Source organism: Mauremys reevesii, linkage group 11 (assembly GCF_016161935.1).
Source record: "Mauremys reevesii isolate NIE-2019 linkage group 11, ASM1616193v1, whole genome shotgun sequence".
Lineage (NCBI taxonomy): Eukaryota > Metazoa > Chordata > Testudines > Geoemydidae > Mauremys > Mauremys reevesii.
The window spans coordinates 12,044,138-12,063,296 of NC_052633.1; the positions used below are offsets into that span (position 1 = coordinate 12,044,138).

General features: G+C 42.6%; 1 protein-coding gene across 3 annotated transcripts in view; it reads right to left on the reverse strand.

Moving 5' to 3' along the window:
* Positions 1-19,159, reverse strand: part of SPAG16 (sperm associated antigen 16) — a 738,799-nt gene that overhangs the window by 228,649 nt on the left and 490,991 nt on the right. For all 3 annotated transcript variants that reach the window (XM_039494401.1, XM_039494402.1, XM_039494403.1), the window contains exon 13: positions 1,391-1,517. In XM_039494401.1, coding sequence (XP_039350335.1) covers positions 1,391-1,517 — 127 coding nt within the window. The remainder of the gene's footprint in view (positions 1-1,390; positions 1,518-19,159) is intronic.

The window sequence follows — 19,159 nt, forward strand, 5'->3', positions numbered from 1 at the left end:
TCCTCAAAAACTAACTTCCATATCTAAGAACAATGAGTCTTGACTGGCTCATTTTAACTTGTGCTTAATGTTCATGATTCTTATTACATTACCTTCTATCCTGTCTGTTTCTATGATCCATAAATAGAAAGTGGCTAATTAACTTCAGAATATTCCACTGTCCCCTTCACAAGAACGTCTCTCTCACATCTAACATTTGCGTAACTATTACAGCAATGACTTTTTCTCCCTCTTTTACATAGTTCTCCTCCACATAATTATTTTTCATACCAACATGATCTCCTATATTCTGTGTATATTCTATATTTCGGTTGCTTTGTGCTGCTAGAGTAGTGCAAAGGGGACATAATACCAGTTCAACAGGCTACTTGAGAATTCCCACAGTGTAGGAGGAATACCATGGTGATAGATGTTTTCTCTGCTTTTTGGGCCAATCCTTTAGGTATTACCATGGAAGGTGGAACTCTGTCCCTCTTATTTTATTCCTAAGAGAACTTTTATTATTACATTCTTTATCAATGAGGATTAGACATTTAAATTGTGGTGTTGATTGAAAGCAAGAGAGATCAAGAGGTTGCAACGTACCAAACATCATGCATCATTCTGTACTGTGTGAATGCCTATCACTCCAGGCGTTTATGCACATAGGAAAAAGTGAGGATAGGGAAGAATGAGAGGGAGAGATGTATATTTTCAACCAGTATCCGCAGTGATATATTCCCTTTTTTGAGAGAATGACCCATAACTCATGAAAGGTCAGCAGTGAGTTATGAAGGCCATTCCCTCAAAAAGAAAACATATTAGACCTACACGTTATTGTGTCCTCTATTCCTCCCTGACCCCCAACCATTTTTCACTGCTAAATTTTCTTTATAAATAATTTAAAGTCAATTTTAATGCTTATGAAAGGTACCAGACAGAGCTCACTGTCAACTGTTCTATTTGCAGAATAAATACAGCGTTGCTATAGCAGGGCAGTCTTCCACACACAGTCTTACCATTGTTCTGAACTCCATTCTGCAGTTGGCAGTTATAAGGGTGGAATTCAGCCCTCAGCCTTTCTGCTAAGAATGCTAGTAAGGACAACAATTAATGCTAAGTGTGACTGTTGTTCCTGTGATGTTGATATCTGCGTATTAGCAAATGTACTTAGATGAACAACACATTTCAGAGGTCCCCCAAAGAGCTGTTACATGATCATAACTTTTTGGTCAGTAGATAATACCTGAAGATGAATGGCTCTGTATACTACTGCCAAGTCCCCTAACAACACACTTGTTGATTTTCTACACCAGCTTTTAAACTTCTTTTCATTGATCAACCATTGTATTTGCACAGTGCCACTAACTTCTGTACATTCGGAAAGAGTCCCAAACCACAGATTACTCACTGTTCTGGCATCCCAGAGAGATAGGGTCTTGTCTGCAGAGCTGGTGAGAATGGTGTTGGAGAATGGAAGAAACTCTATACTATTGACCGAATCCTTATGTCCACGCATGGTGTATCTGCATCTCTCACTATAAAAGAAAACAATGACAGAAATATAACTCTTGCCATTAAAGAGAATCAGCAGTCTAGAAGACAATGGCAGTAAAAGAGAATCAGATTTCAAATGGAGTTAATTGTCTCAGTTACTATTTTCAGAGAAGTTAGTACATAGGGGAAGGTTTATAGCACAAGCTAAAACAACCCTCATCAAAAGGTTCCCTATGCTTTCTATAGAGTTATTTGAACTTTTGAAAGGTTGAGAGGTACCCACTGCATTGGAGAGAAAAAGATCAAAAGACAGCAAAATAACTTACCACCTTACTAATACGCCAAAGAGCATTTATACAAACTATGGCTCTACAATGAAGAAAGGTTAAAAAAACTGGGCACATTGAGTCTTGAGAAAAGAAGACTGAGGGGAAACTGATAACCGTCTTCATATATGTTAAGGGATGTTGTAAAGAGGACTGTGATCAATTGTTCTCCATGTCCACTAAAGGAAGTACAACAAATGATGAACTTAATCTGCAGCAAGAGAGATTTAGGTTAGATATTAGGAAAAACTTTCTGGCTATCAGGGTAGATAGGCTCTGGAACAGGCTTCCAAGGGAAGTTGCGGAATCCCCATCACTGGAGGGTTTTTAAGAACAGGTTGGACAAACACCCGTCAGGAGTGGTGTAAGTTTACTTGGTCCTGCCTCAGCACAGGGGACAGGACTCAATGATTTCTTGAGGTCCTTTCCACCCCTATATGTCTGAGATTCTGTGAAATAAGCGTCTCAGTTCAGAAGTGTTCAAAATACTGATTTGATTTGATTTTTATTATTTACTTTGCTTTACCAATTATTGAGATTTGGATTGGTGATGGTCAGGAGAATGGCATGGGAAGGGGTAAGCATAGATGAGTCCAAACCAGAAACATTTAACCAACTCTCCTCTGCTCTGGAATTTTAGGATTTCCAGAATGCACCTCTACTTCTGGAACAGTTTGGATGGGAAGGATGATGAGCTTATGAAAACCCCAAAGAACAATTCCTTTTTGCCCATATCGAGTTGTTGCATCCTTACTTGCTTGTCAAGCCAGTTTAAGGTTTCAAAAGGATTAATTTACAACACAACTCCCCCCCCCACACAGAATTTTACAATTAGTAATAAAATCAGTTCTGTCCTGTATGTCCTAGTGCCTCAAATAAAGAGCAGCAGATAAACTAGCAAACAGAAAGCAGCCACCCACCACTACCCACTGTAATTTGAAGTGTTAGTTCAGTATTTTATTCATTGCACATTTGGTTTGATATCTAAAAACACACCAGTTTTGAGCCGGCCACTGAATACGTTGTGCTGGCGAATTAGATTACTGGAGGGTGTGTGTGTGTGAGACGGGGGGCAACTGGAAAAGGCCAAATTTCTTACAGTATTCTCTTTAGGAGGCTGTCAGCAGAGGGAATTAAAGATTGTGTGGGTTTTTTTCCCATTCCTGCATGATGCCAGAAGACTCATAGAGCTGTTGCAGGATCTTTTTGTTCTAAAAACATTGGAGATCAGATGCAGACCACTAGAGCTTAAAGAGGCTTGCCGGAGGCTCACACTGATCTGCCAAAGAAAAGCGAGTTCCCAGACTTACTTAAGACTCCTTTCCATTTTCCAGACTAGAACGTATATGTTGCTCCACATCTGAAGATCAATATCATCTCTGAAGAGGGTTTATGGGTGTGTGTGTGTGTGTGTAGCTGCTTCCAAAATGGAAATTTTACCCAGGAAATATATTTCAAATACAGTGTATATTGTACATATTATTCTATTATAGATATTACATTATACTATATATTCTATAGTATTTATAGTATACTATGTGTTATTTTGTAACAAGGATCCAAGTTAAAGAATCTGTTATTTATATCATACATGTAGTTTCCTGGCTTTTAGAGATTACTGCATAGTTTGTCTGATGTTCATGATTATTCATTATGCAGTGATAAAGTAACTTCTTATGTTTTATATTCCCCAAGGTCACACTGCTTTAACCATAAGGACAGATAAACATGCATGTGGGCATATGTACGTCTCCGTTTTCAAAGGTGACTAGTGATTTTCAGGTACCCAAGCTGATATGCCTTAAGGGAAACTGATTTTCAGATGGTGGGTACTCAGCACTTACTCTTTGAACCATGTAAGAGAATGACTGGTGATGTTGAATGCCCACCTGGAACTTTTGAAAATTTAGGCCAGTTTATATCTTAATGTAACATTATGTTCCATTAAAAGAAGAAAGAAAAGAGAGAGAGAGAGAGCGAGCACAAGCGCGTTTGGGGGGGATACACTTCTGTACAGTAATGTAATAAGATGATTTATACCACACTCTTCCCAAAAAGGTAGCTGAAAACTACATCTTATCTGTATGTGGAATGGGACAGCATAACAGAGGGCTGGAGAGGGGGAGGAAGAGTATTGTTCATGAGTTCATAAGGCCTAAAATAGGAGCATCCCAGGCAGACTGGCTGCAAGAACAGACTTGTGAAAGATTAATTAGGTGCCAGAGCAGGAAGGTCCCATTCAGAATCCCTGAGCAAGGTGAAAATGGACTAAAGTGACGGACAATAACAGCAATGGAAGGGAAGGAAATGAGTTGTACATTTCCATCAAGCACATAAACACTTAGGCTTGATACATCTCTCTCTCTCTCTGCAACCTCCATACCAATGTGTAGTGATGAGAGAGCTTTCTCACGCTCCAGATTTAATTTACCATTCTGGTAACCGACTGACTGATATTTCTGAGCACCTCTGACTGCTATATAAAACAAATTCATCTTCCCTTCCAGCCGAGAGATAATTTAAATGAGAGTGCATTTCTTGCATACAAGCTCCCTTCTTGTTTGAAGGGAAAACTTTTATCTAGATGTTCTATTGTGGCAAAGGAAAACTTGGTTTGAAGCAATATACCAACTGACTCTAGCACATCTTGTACACAGTGGGCCAGATTCTACATTTTTGACATGTGAAGAAATCCAGAGAAACTCCACTGTTTTAAAACTAGTTGCTCCAGAGATAGCCTGATGAAACAAAGAACAGAATCCTTTCTTAGTAAAGCAAACACTCATTATAGATGGGCTTAGGTTCAGAATTTTTTGGGTAGCTCAGAAAATAGAGGAAACCACCTATTCCTAGAATGTTAGGTATTTGTACCAACCTAACAACTTCCTTAAAGCCCCAGCCACCGGAGTCATATGAATACATGAGTATCTCAGCTTTCATTTTTTTAAAGTAAGTTTTTAGCCCTCACGTTAGCAGAAAACAGAATACAAATGTGACCCTGGTGTACCTTAAAAAAAAAAACAGAAGGCAAATGGAAATAACCCAAAATTTGTTAATTTTTAAAAAAAATGTTACTTTGCGGGGGGTCCTGACTCATGATTACTGAATATTTGGGCTTGACAATTGTGATAGTGTTCAAATACCACTCAGTAAAAATTGCTAAGCACTTTATTAGCACTTTGCCAAAGACTCCAACACCTTGCTACTTTGTCAGCTATCACCTTACACACACACTGTTGTCAGTTTAAAAGTCTAGCGAGCCACAGATTGTGCGCCATGTAATTCCACCACACCTACTTGCAGCCACCATTCTGGATTTGCTGCTCAGAGCAGCAAGTTCCCATGGTCTCTTTTTGAAAATAGCAACACCCTAGATGTAGGATATTAGATGCAAAGGGATCAGCTGATGGTTGTGTTCACGCTAATTAATCGACACAGGCTGGCAATTGAAGGTGTGTCCATTTCAAAAATAGAATCAACTGCACCAGATTTTTAAATGAAAGAAATGATTAAAAAAAGGAATAATTAATCTTAAAATAGGGCCTTGAATAGTAAGTTACAATTGAAAAAAAGATCATGAAGCACCAACACACTTTAATTATCCAGTAATACACATGCAACTTATCTTATTCCAATGCCATATTAGGCCTTGATTCAAAACAGCAGCATCTTTCCTAACAATTGTTTTCTCAAATCATAACATGGAAAATAACACTGAACTCCTTTTTCATATCTATCATATAACATCCTACCATTTGAACTGCCTTTGCTATCAACTAAAAACGGGTGGGAAATTTGCACCACAACAGGATTATCAAATAATCTACATACAGTTGTTCTGTGAATGTTTTGCAAGATCACACGCCAATCTCAACCCTGTTAAATTGATAGAATTGGACCAATTAAAAGGAGAATACCATCAACAGAAACACACCCTATTAGTTACCCACTATGTGACTTTATCTCCAAAACGTGTTTAAATCAGGCACAGAACCTTTCTAGCCAAGATCAAAAAAGAAGTATAGCAAATGGGCTGGCCTGAGACATTAAAATGCCAGTTTGTTTTATGATGTTATAAATACATCCTATCACGTCTTTATATTTTATTACCTCTATTTTATTTCTAGGTAGCTTCACACATGACACATCCAATTATTCATGTCAAGAATATAAAACTACTAGTATTTCAGTAAAAAGTGCCTACCATCACTTATGACAATGCTTTTTTTCTTGACCCATTATTTCACTAAACATAACCACGGTTTCATAAGACATTGATGAGTGGGGACATATCCTCTATAAACATATTTGTCAGAGGTGTTTAATATTGCCAATATGACCCATTCAGCTCAATACAAGATATTCTTTCATTACTTCCCTTCAATAAAATGAAGTTATCTTCTAATTCTGAATACTCAGTTTACAGTCACTGTGTAATTAATGTTTGAACAGTGCTTTGAAGAAGAAAAGCACTGGAGTACGTAGGTGCTTATTATTATTTTTGTAAACAAAGAAATTCTCTTCCCTAATGTAAATTTACATACACTTAGAAATAAAATGATGATCAGATAATTGGTTGCATAAATAATTGATATTAATAATACTCAGAATTTAGAGTATTTTCATCTTCAAAATCCTGGAAAAAACATCTGTGGTGCTATATTGTGCAAATGGATCTGTGTGGACAGTCCTCTGACTTCAGTGCTGGTTCAGGGGGGGTCTACCTGCACAGATCAATTTGCAGAGTCTAGCCCAAAGTCATTAAGCCTCACATCTGCAATTATGTTGCCTTATTCACAGGCTAGGCTTTCTCATTGTACACTTTTAAACCACACTGGTGGGTAAAATTAAGATTAAGTGCCAAATCTCTCATTACTCACATCAGCAATCCCATTGAGCTCAGCCTGACTACTCATGGGAGTAAGGCAAGCAGTGGCTGGAGATTGGCTACATTAGAGTAGCAACCCAATCCTGCTCCCACTGAAGACAATGCAAGTTTTGACATTGCTTTCAGGGGGAACTGGACTGGGCCTTAGTTTATCACCATGAGAGGTTGGCAGTCCAAACCCTCAGTCCGGTACACAAGAAACTGAGCATGTAAAAAGAAACAGACCCCTGAAGCAATACAGACTTGACTGATAAATTAAAAATTCTCCACTCTTTCCTCCATCCCTTCCTTTTTGTCTGCTAATAACAAAGCCAAGGCTTAACTGATAGAAACAACAAGGGGAAAAAACCCACAAGATAGTATGATGTTTTATTAATATTTTCTAGGTATATAAATAAACACATTTTCTCTGACTCCGCAACCTCACAAGTCAGCAATAAACTATCATTATATTCTTCTGTTATACCTCCTTGAGAAAAAATGAAAATTGAGGAGTCTCATAATTTAACTGTGACATCTCCATTCATAAAGTTCTGAGATGGTTCAAATGGTTTCTCTTTTCATTAAAAAGATACCAGTCAATTTTAACTGCTTACATTTTGGTCTTGCAGCAGAATTTTAATTTACACTGATAGGCAGTGTAAATTAAACATACCCGTATTTTTCCATGTATAAGACGCCCCCATGTATAAGACGCCCCCCACTTTTCTAACCCCAAATTCAGGTGTTTTTTTTGTTTTTTTTCCCCTCCTGCTTTGCCGCTCCGGCCATGCCCCAGGTATTTTTTGTTTTGTTTTGTTTTCTTTCCCTGCTTAGCCCCTCCGGCCACGCTGCAGGTCCCTCCCCCCCCTGCTGCTCCGGCTGCGCAGCAGGTTTTTTTGTTTGATTGGTTTTTTTCCCTCCTGCTTTGCCGTTCCGACCATGCCACAAGTTTTTTTGTTTTGTTTTCTTTGCCCTCCAGCCACGCTGCAGCTGTCCCCCCCCTGACTTTGCCGCTCAGGCCCAGGAAGAGGACGCGGAGGTAGGGGTAGAGGGGACGAGGAGGGCAATGCACCCCAGCTGGTCTCTGGCGGCGGCCCTGCCCGGCTCCTGCCGCATCTCTCCCCGGCTCCTGCCGCGTCTCTCCCCGGCTGCCCGACTCCTGCCGCCCGTCCGTCTCCCTGCGTCCCCAGCCACTTGCTCCCCAGCTGCGCAACTCCTGCCCCGCGTCCCCGGTCGCCCGCTCCCTGGCTCCCCGCGTCCCCGGCCGCCCGGCTCCCCACGTCCCCAGCCGCCCGGCTTCCCCGTCCCCGCTTCCCTGGCCGCCCAGCCCCGCTTCCCTGTCCCCGCTTCCCTGGCCGCCCGGCTCCGGGTCCCCGTCCACGGCCGCCCGGCCCCACTTCCCCGTCCCCGCTTCCCTGGCCGCCCGGCTCCGGGTCCCCGTCCCTGCTTCCCTGGCCGCCCGGCTCTGGGTCCCCGTCCACCCGTCTCTGGCCGCCTGGCCCCGCTTCTCCAGCCGCCCGGCCCCGCTTCTCCGGCCCCGCTTCCCTGGCCGCCTGGCTCCGGGTCCCCATCCCCGCTTCCCTGGCCGCCTGGCTCCGGGTCCCCGTCCCCGCTTCCCTGGCCGCCCAGTCCCGCTTCCCTGGCCGCCCGGCCCCGCTTACCTAGCCCCACGTCCCTGGCCGCCCGGCTCCAGCCCCGTCCCCGCATCCCCGGCCGCCCAGCCCCACCTACCTGGATGCCTGGCTCCGGACACTGCCTGGCCCTGTGGCTCCGGCCGCCCGGCTCCCGCCACATCCTCCGGCTCCGTGACTCCTGCCCTGGCCCCGCGCTCCCAGCTCCAGCCGCGGATGGACTGTAGCGCCACCGGCCACGTGCAGGCAGCGCGGTAAGGGGGCAGGGAGGGGGTGTTGGAGAGAGGGCAGGGGAGTTTGGGAGTGGGGGGGTGGATAGGGGTTGGGGGGGTCAGAGGGCAGGGAACAGGTGCTTACTTCCGTGTATAAGACTACCCTCAATTTTTAGTCTAAGGATTTTAGGAAAAAGTATAGTCTTATACACGGAAAAATACGGTACTTTTCCTGTATTTTGAATGGAGTTGAATTTAACATGGCAGCTGTTCTTCAACATCAAGTTATAAAGTGTCTTGCCATGACAAAAGCATAATTGGCCCTGCCCCGGTTGACAGTGAAGTCAACGGCAAAACTCCCATTGATTTCAGTGAAAGCAAGATCAGGCCATTTATTTACACAACAATGTAATCTGGTGCAAACGTAACCAATGGAGTCATAGCCAGGGGCGGCTCTAGGCATTTTGCCGCCCCAAGCATGGCAGGCAGGTTGCCTTTGGCGGCTTGCCTGCAGAGGGTCCGCTGGTCCCGCGGTTTTGGCGGACCTCCCACAGGCGTGCCTGCGGAAGGTCCTCCAAAGCCGCGGGACCAGCGGACCCTCCGCAGGCAAGCCGCCGAAGGCAGCCTGCCTGCCGCCCTCGCTGCACCGGCAGAGCGCCCCCCGCGGCTTGCCGCCCCAAGCACGCGCTTGGCGTGCTGGGGCCTGAAGCCGCCCCTGGTCATAGCAATTCTGGCAATATGTTTGGTTGGCTAACAGCTACCCAAATACTAGAAGAGGGAATGGAGAATGCTATTTTGGCTCTGCCCTTGCAATGAACACTAGGCAGGCAAATCCTTCTGCCCACATAGTATCCCATTCTCCATACGGGGCCCATATCTACCTGTGGGGAGCAGCTTAGGGCATGAGCAACATTTGAATTTAATGCCCTGCTCAACAGAAACAGTCAAAAAGAACAGGAAAATAATCTAATTGTGATGCTGGAGGTTAGTCTTGGAAATTTACTGGACCTTCCGGGATCTTTGCTCCTGGTATGTTTTTCCTGGTCTAAAAATTATCTTGTTGCATTTCTGTAATTTGAAAAAAATGCCTCCATTGAACACTACTCAGAGAGGGAAAACATATGAGACTAAACGGCCTAGAGAACACACAAGGAGCGGCCCAGGATAGATAGGGAAGGCAGTGCCTTGTTTGTGTCCTTAGTGACAGCTGATGGTTCAGGAAGGATTCAGATTGAAAACAAATATCTGCAGAGAGGGGGCATTTGGTGAACATGTCTTCAGCCGATTGCATACTTACAATTAATTGGGAGAAAGCAACTCTCTAGTCAGAACAATATTCTGACATGAGACTCGAGAACATAAAGATATTCCCAGCTCTGGAAATAAGGGTTCTATAAGTGCCGGAGGAAAGAAGCACCAAAAGCCCATGCCTTACCTCCATGACTGAAAAGCTTATGTTTCTCAGCTGATTACAAATGTAAGGACAGGAATTATATTATTGCAAGAAATAAAAGCAGAAGGCAACACAATACTTCTTAGTAATTTTGTAATTTTGTGGGGAGAAAAGTATAGTAACAGACTTCTGGAGGGGTGCCCATGCCATAACATATATATTAGTGGAAACTATATCACTGATCTGGTTCATGAAAGTTTCCAGTATTGGGTGGACACCCAGTAAGAAGGCTGCTCAGTCTCCCAAGAGGCATCAGTGAAGAAACACTGGTTGCTTTGGTGTTGCACATGCACTTAGCTCCCTGATGGTTCTTGCTATCCTAAGATGCAATGAGGAACCCTATCTTCCACTCTTCTGATTGCTGAGCTTGTTTCTGTCTAGACTGTACTATGTTAGTGGCTGTTGTGTTTTCTAGCACAAAAGACTTTTACAAGTATCCATTGGAGACACCTAGCAAAAGAAGATTGAAAAAAATGTGAAATTCTTTATTTTCCTCATGGTGTGTTTTAAATAGTCCTCAGAATCTGGACTTATTTCGGTAAATACTGAAAATAATTTCTGATAGATACTATTATTTGACTTGTTTTATATGACTAAAGTATATATGATGGCATTACTCTAATTAGTAATTAACAGGAGAGTGTAAAGAAGCCTAACCGTGTATGACTATAATCTTTGTCACCTGTTCTGTAATGACTTGAAACATTAATAATGAGGCTTTTGCTAATTATCCTAATGAAGGATTAGTCAGATAATGATTTTACACTTCTTTGAACATGTAGAGTGCTATGTAAAGTGGTAAGTATTATTATTTAGATTATTTTCAGATTCAGATAAAGGCTTTTCTGGTTTTAAAAGAAGAAAAGATAAAAGGTCTATTAAAATAAAAGAACAAAATTAAAATCATGCAGAGACTTAGGGCTAGTCTACACGTAGTTTTGATACTGATTTAACTCTTTCGATTCAGAGTGTGATTTTATTCTGATATAATTGAATTGGTAGAATCCCTAGTTTGAATGCAGTAAAAGCAGCTTTGTATTGGTGTAACTGCATCCACATTGGTGAGCTTTGCCGATTTCTAAATCTATATAGCTGAAGCAGCGCAAAATCTGCTTATAGACAAGACTTTATGGAGGTGTTGAACTTCATGCATGCGGATTGGGGGGCTAATCAAGGATTTAAAGTTAGATATGTGCTTAAGAGCTTTGTTGGACCCAGGCCAGAGTGCACAGCCCCTCACAGGAGCCAGACCTAAAACAACCACAGTAATTAGCACCTGTATTGGTAGTGTCAACAGAAAGCCAACAGAGTGAATGATCATAATGAAGGGAGACAACTAGTTTTTCACTCCTACCCCTGAGGCTGAGGCACATTGGCAAGGCAGACTGGGAAAGCCTAGGCTATTGTACAGGAAGATCAGGAGCGGCGCCAGGGTTTTTGCCGCCCTAGGCGGCAGCACTCCTCCTCTGAGCATTCGGTGGCCGGGGGGTACTTCCGCTCTGCGTCTTCGGGGCACTTCGGCGGCGGGTCCCAGAGCAAGTGAAGGACCCGCCGCCAAATTTCCGCCGAAGACCTGGAACGGAAGGACCCCGCGCCGCCGAATTTCCACTGAGGGCGACAAAATGCCACCCCCCAAATCCTGCCGCCCTGGGCAACCGCCTAGGGTCGCTTAGTGGAAGCGCCGGTCCTGAGTAAGATGTATCTATTCTGACAGATGATAGGACTTCCGTTTCCAGGATTGCCATAATTGGGGAGAAAGGGGGAAAGAAATACTTCAAAAATGCCTTAGCTTGTTCAATGACAATACCCTATGAGATAAAAAGGCTTAGAATATACTACATACACCAGATTTAGATGGATATTTCACTTTCTTTTAAAATATTGACTAAGTTGGCCTCTGTATTTGCTCAGCTTGCTTTAAAACATCCACAGAGAAAGAGCTTGACTGTCAGAGGAGTTGAGCACTCCCACCTCCTGCTGAAGTCATCAGCACCTGCCAGGACTCAGCACTTCTCACAATCAGGCCAAAAATGTTTGCTAAAGCGGGTACCTTATTTGTGCATCATTGTGTATTATGAATGGAAACATATTATTAATAATAGGAAAAGATTTTCACAATAACTAGTCATTTTGGGGCCCATACCTGAAAGGGGTCTGATTTTTAGATAGTCGGGGTTGAGCACTCTATGAAAATCACACCTCTTCAATGGGTTTCAAATTGGGCACTTAAAAACTGAGGCACCTGAAATAACTAGCCACTTTTGAAAATCTTGGCTTTATTTTATGAAGCAATCCTCTCCTATCCCCATCAAGGAAACTGGGGGTGCCACTTAAGTAGTTAAAAATAACCACGAATAGATGTAAAACATGTAATTAAACCATCATGAAACATTGCAGTACTAGTATGACCATGTTTTCTGCCCAGCAGCTCTGTAGCAAAAACTACATGACTCACTCCCTGAGGGCAGTGGGCTTATCCTCAAATAATGTATCAGCTGAAATCAGCACTGAATTGATGTCACATTTCGGTAAGCGTTTCTTATGAGGCTCATACTGAAGCTGCTTTTTGTTCTGGCCTCTCGCACTCCCTTCATATAGGTAAAACTTTTGCTTTTTCTGATTTGTCTTGGATGACTAAACCCAGGTTTTTCCCTTAATCCAGCCAAGTTTATATTGCTGCTGGTTGCCACAAGGCAACAGCATAAAGGGGAAAGCTTCCTTGACTTGTACTTTGAGGGATCAAACGGCTTCCCAAGTGACTCTTTTTTTTTTTTTTTTGGTAGTATCCTTAAGCTTACTCTAGGCCTGCCTTGTCCAGACACACTGCTGCAGCCATAGTTTTGTGTTTCAGTTTTTCAAATAAAATATCCAGGAAAGTTCACTTTCTAGATTTAATGTTCAGTCTTTCGTATACTTTATTTCCAGCAGACTGAATCGCTATAAAGCTGGTTGAATGGATGCTTCTGTTATAGCTCCTGTTCTCCTCCACGATTCGGTATTCTTTTTTAGATTTACAAAATGTATCCATCAGTTACTGGATGCAAGAAGGAAAATTGTAAAAACAGCATACATCTGTCAACCCAAACAAATTCTTAAACCAGAATAAATCTTAGCAAGTTTCTTATAATTTCACCCCTCTGGCTAAATGGCTGACAAAGTCCATGTTTGTCAGTTTCTCCAGGAATTTGCCTCTTATCCCAAAACAGGGCATTTCAGCAATTTCAGAACTTCTTCACCAAAAGTTTTTCAAGTTGGGCCTTGAACCCAACAGTGCTTTGCAAATATTTTCAGTTTTGACAAATCGGAAGTTTTCAGTCTAAAAATAAAAAGTTTTGTTGAAAAACTCCCAACAAGCTCTGGTTAGGGGCCAGATTGTAAAAAGTATTTAGGAGACTAAACATGTAGATAAACACTTAGTGGGATTTTCAATAGTTCATAGGTGCCTAACTCCCAATGGCTTTCAAGAATTCCCTTAGGAACATTAGAAAATCCAACCCTTAGTCTGTATTAAATAGTGGGAGACTGGCCCTGTTGAAAACTATATTTGCAACGTCTTTCTTACAGGAATTTGTCATGATTTAGCAGAATTTATAGTTGAAGAGGAAAAGGCTCTCCCCACTGATGAGTTGGAGGGGGCTCTCCTGAGGCCTCTGTTAAAGTTGACCTTGGGCTCCATGAAGGACAACCATGACTCACTTTTTTTAAATGCAAGATTCTAGCCTTCTCCGTTGTGAAATGTAAATAGTTGTATACCTATGGACAGGAACAAGCAGCTGGACTCCAGTTATATAGCCTGATGCTAAGGGAAGGAACAAAGACCCCTTCTTTCTCACACACAAAATGAGCTAGTTTATTTTGGGATGTATTCCAGGAGAATCAGCTCACTAACCTTCCCAACAATCCATAGGCTGGCCCTGCACAATAGTGACCAAGGGCAGGTATTGGTTATGTATGGGAGGAAGACAGACGTGATCTGCTATTTCATTCCACCAGATTCCTAGATTCTCGATACAATGGGATGGCATGAAAGTTTTCATATCACCCCTCCCTCTCCCCCCACCCCCAGGCAAGAAGATTAGTGTGCAATCTGAGTCATTCAGATTTCTCAATATGCATATAAGAAACTGTACAGCAATTTGCATTCACCGAACTCCTCATCCAAATGCGCAACCCACCAAAAACCACGCAAAAGGTGTTAACATAATTCCATTGGAGATCATCCGATTATTCCTATTGATACATACAAGAACATGACTGAATCAAAAGTACAGTCAGATAAAAATACTGCAGCATGTCAAATCCAAGCTATGCAGTTGCAGCTGAGTGTTAGTGGCACGTCTCCTTTCTTTGGAAGAGATGCCCTTTTTATTCATATCATCATAGCACCTCCAAGCCAGGGTGTATTCATCTTTAGAGGGGAAGGTTATAGGCTAAAATGCCGAGTTCCAATCTGTGCCAATATTATGCAGTACTAACACACAGAGTTTGGAACCAGTGCTGTGCTATCGTAAGTTAACATGAAGATATATATATATATTATTGGGGTTCCACCAACAATATCTATACAGCTTATTAATGGTTCAGTTTGATCTACTTGGTATAGAGCCATTACACACATCATTGGTACCCTGGTCCTCTTTTGACTTGATTTTCTTCCTCATTTTAAATGTGCCTGACATTGCTTTCAATCTATGAAATGAGCAAATACTTTTGAAAACAGTACAAAATGGCTGAAACACAATAAATATAAGCACATAAATATTAAAGTGAGTAAAATGAATTTCAGTGTGTTTTCAAATTGGTTTTCTTCAGAGCGGGAGTTTCATTATTTGTCCAAATGAAATGGATTTTGAGTGGGTGGCGGTCTTAAGGAGGCATGCTGCACTGTTTCAATGGCTTTATGAGCTTGGGAAGATATGAATAATGGATTTGTTGTGCACTTAGACGCAGCATCACAACAAATACAATATCATTCTGGTTCTCTAATAAGCAGCTGCTGGAGTGGGGAATAAAAAGCCTTGCCTCCTGGTCTAACCTACAGGTGATATCATTTTCAGTCAGTTTATTTTTCATAACCATTGAAACAAATTACTGCATTGGCTCTGTCTGGTTTTATAGGGAGAAACCACTGAAAACACAGCAAATAAGAGGCTAAATTCCAGAAGTCGTCTCTTATTCTGATCTGCAATTTAGCTTTTGAAGGGACCAACCTTTCAAAAGGCAGATGTGCCAGGGTGTGACTAAACAAAGGATACTACTCATTCTGAGGAGGCAGTTTCCAATTGGGAGGGATTGTGTAATTGTTGCTCTAGCTATTATGCACTCAGTAACATAACCATGGTGTCACAAACTTCTAGAAAGGTTTGGGGAAACAATACTGGTGCATCTCCTGCTGTCTTAACTTGGGCACAGGCTCTCCCCTGCATTTATAGGTGAAGTGTTGCTGTAGTTGTGTGGGCCCAGGATACTACAGACACAAGGTGGGTGAGGTAATATCTGTTATTGGACCAACTGCTGTTGGTGAAAGAGAAAAGCTTTCAAGGTACACGGAGTGCTGTTGCCTTTTTCACCAACAGAAGTTGGTCCAATAAAAGATATTACCTCACCCACCTTGTCTCTCTAACCGACATTTAGTCAGGTGGGAAAGAATTACAATGGGGCAGCGTTGCCAGGAGACAGGAATTAAGCTATATGCAGTTTTGCTGTAACCAGCTCGGTCTCTGGATATTAGAGAGACAAAGTGAGGTAAGGTTCCAAAGTCAAGCACTCAAAAGTTAGGTGCTGCTTAAATTAAGGGGTGTGTGCAATTTTAATTCCCTCCCTCCCTTGTGCATATGTTTATGGTACAGTCTTTAATTATGTGCTCACATATTTTTCTCCCACAGAACCTCTGCTTCCATCCTTCCCACGTCCATGGCTCATGTCCTCTCCCCACTGCAGCTTATGTCCTTCCCCCTGCTCCTGCCCCTCTTTCCTCTCTTGTTCCTGTCACCCAGATGCCATCAACTTCCCTGTCTGCTTGTGCCTCTGTCCCCATCTCCTACTCCTACCTCCCAAGCTCTTTTCGCTGAGCCCCAGCCCTGTGTCTCTTCCTCCCACCTAGTCTCAGTTCCTCATCCTTCTACACTCCAGTCAATCAGTTCCTCCTTCTCCATGCTACCTGTTTACAAGCAGGGGGAGCACTGAGAACAAGGAAGAGAAAGTCTCCTTGCTCTCAGTTCTTGTGCCTAGCACCATGGTGGCTTCAAGAAGAGCTATTGTAGAGAAAGCTGGGCTTTGATGAAGCATACTCAGTCACTTGGTGGGAATGGTGCATTCTCAGTCAGGTCACACATGGGAGCTGTGAGGGGATGGAGTAAAAGAGAACTGGATAAATTCATGGAGGTTAAGTCCATTAATGGCTATTAGCCAGGATGGGTAAGGAATGGTGTCTCTAGCCTCTGTTTGACCAAAACAGATTGAGAATAGCATATCTGAATCTGCATGAAAATCAGCTGGCCATTACCATACAGTAAATATCAACACCTTTATAGACATATGACCAGATCCTGAGAGAGCTGGGCACTTTCAGCATCTATTGGCTTCAACTGGAATGAAGAGCAAGCCTCAAATAATTGCCCCCTCTGTGATTATTGAGCACTTGTTGTACATGCACTTTAGCGCACAAGTGCTTAACTGTACACATATTAATGGTTGCAGGGGTTTAGCTGGGATTAGAGTTCAGTTAAATTTTTCAGACTAATAGTTTATTCACTGAAAAATACAGCTTTGGTTAACCTGAAACTATTGGCGAATTCACCAAATTGTTTCGACCATTTTTTGTTTCTTTGCAAATTAGATGCCATTCAGAAAACAACTGGAGAAGAGAATGAGGTGACAGTCATGTGATGAGAAAGACAGCATTCAATTGCCCCCTCTACTTGATGTGGAGAAGGGATCTGAACGTAGGTCTCCCACCTTGCAAGAGAATGCCTGACCTGCTGGGTCAACCTTATAAGGCATGCACCATTACCAGTACGACCTCTTTCTCCTCCTCCTCTAGCCATTTTGTGACTCTAGACCTTCATTTTTATTTATTTATGTTTTGTCTTTGTTTTTCAAAATGGCTGAAAATTGAACAAAACATTTTTTGGTCCAGAAACAATATTTTTGTTGTGATTTTTTTGGTTTCAGTTTTGGTTGGTTTTTTGTTTTGTTTTTTTACTTCCAGGAAACTGAAAACTCAATTATTCCCTTGCCCAGCTGTAATTGAGAAAACTCACAGGTGTAAATGTATAAGCATGTGCATTAATGTTTCTGCAATCAGAGCCTCCACTATTGGCCCCAAAAGCCAGCATGGAGTACATGAAATCTAAGATTACAATAAGGTTAGCAGGTGAGCAGCTGCTAAGATTTTAAGGGCTGGCACTGTACATTTGGAAGATGTGTCACTGTTTTATACTCTCAGTAAAAATGCCATCTTCTTGTATAATAGAAGTATAAGCTATTTCTATCAACAGATTGTGTAAATCCTAAATTGCAGAATGTAATCTTAGTTTATATCATTGTTGTAGGTGTTGAATATGTAATCAAAGTAATGTCAAACAGTGACTGATAACCTAATAAGAATTATGCAAAAAGTTCACACAGTCAAGATTAGATTTTTGTCACCTGAGAGCACTAGCTGTTAATTTTATACACTGTATAACACACCGCATCCTCAAGCCATTATTTTCATCTAAACTTTCAAAATGCTGTTACTTCATATCTATGCTATTGCCATAAAAATGAAAGAAACAATTATATCTCTAAAAACCATCCTTCTAAGTAGAAAAACCTAATACATTAATTTAACTACAAAACATCAAATATAGTACTTTATTATGCAGATGATAGATATAACTTCACAGGTCAGGTACAGTACAACTTCAAATATATTCATACTTTGCAGTTTAGTGGCCCCAGATCCCTCTATCTGATCTGGCTGAGAATAGGCGCTTGATTGAGAGCCATTACACACAGGGTATGTCTACACTACGAAATTAGGTCGAATTTATAGAAGTCGTTTTTTTAGAAATCATTTTTATACAGTCAGTTGTGTGTGTCCCCACACAAAATGCTCTAAGTGCATTAAGTCGGCAGACTGTGTCCACAGTACCGAGGCTAGCGTTGACTTCCGGAGTGTTGCGCTGTGGGTAGCTATCCCACAGTTCCTGCAGTCTCCGCTGCCCATTGGGATTCTGGGTTGAGATCATCGTCACGCCCCCCTCTCCCTTCCTCCCTCCCTCCGTGAAAGCAACAGCAGGCAATCGTTTCACACATTTTTTCTTGGGTTACCTGAGCAGACACCATATCACAGCAAGCATGGAGCCCGCTCAGCTCACCGTCACCATACATCTCCTGGGTGCTGGTAGATGTGGGATTACATTGCTACACAGCAGCAGCTCATTGCCTTTTGGCAGCAGACGGTGCATTACAGTTGGTAGCCATTGTCGTCATATTCCTGGGTGCTATTTTAGCCCACCTCGGTGAGATCGGTCAGGGCTGCCTGGGCAGACATAGGAGTAACTCAGCCAGGTCATTCCCATCTTCTGCCGAGCACCCAGGAGATGACGATGGCTTGCAGTCGTACTGCACCATCTGCTGCCAGCCTAAGATGTAAAAGATAGATGGATCAAAACAAGAAATTGGCCCGATTTGTTTTGTGAAATCAACGGCCTCCTAAACCCAGAGTTTTGAGTTCAATCCTTGAGGAGGCCATTCTGTCTGACAGTTGTTTGTGTTTCTCCTTGAGGCAAAGCCACCCCTTTTGTTGATTTTAATTCCCTGTAAGCCATGTCATCAGTCTCCTCTCCCTCTGTCAGAGCAACAGCAGACAATTGTTTCGTGCAAAACCAGGCGAGGAGGAGACGGCAGTGCGGTGACGAGAAGGACATGGTCATAGACTTCTCACAAAGTACGGGCCGGGCAATGTGCCCTGGCAATGTGCACATCATGCTGATGAGCTCTGCAAACATGCTGGCCAAACAGGAAATGAAATTCAAAAGTTCGCTGGCCTGTTCCTGTCTACCTGGCCAGTGAATCTGGGTTGCGAGCGCTGCCCAGAGCGGTCACAATGGAGCACTCTAGGATAGCTCCTGGAGGCCAATACGGTCGAATTGCATCCACACTATCCCAAATTCGACCCGGCAAGGCCGATTTCAGCGCTAATC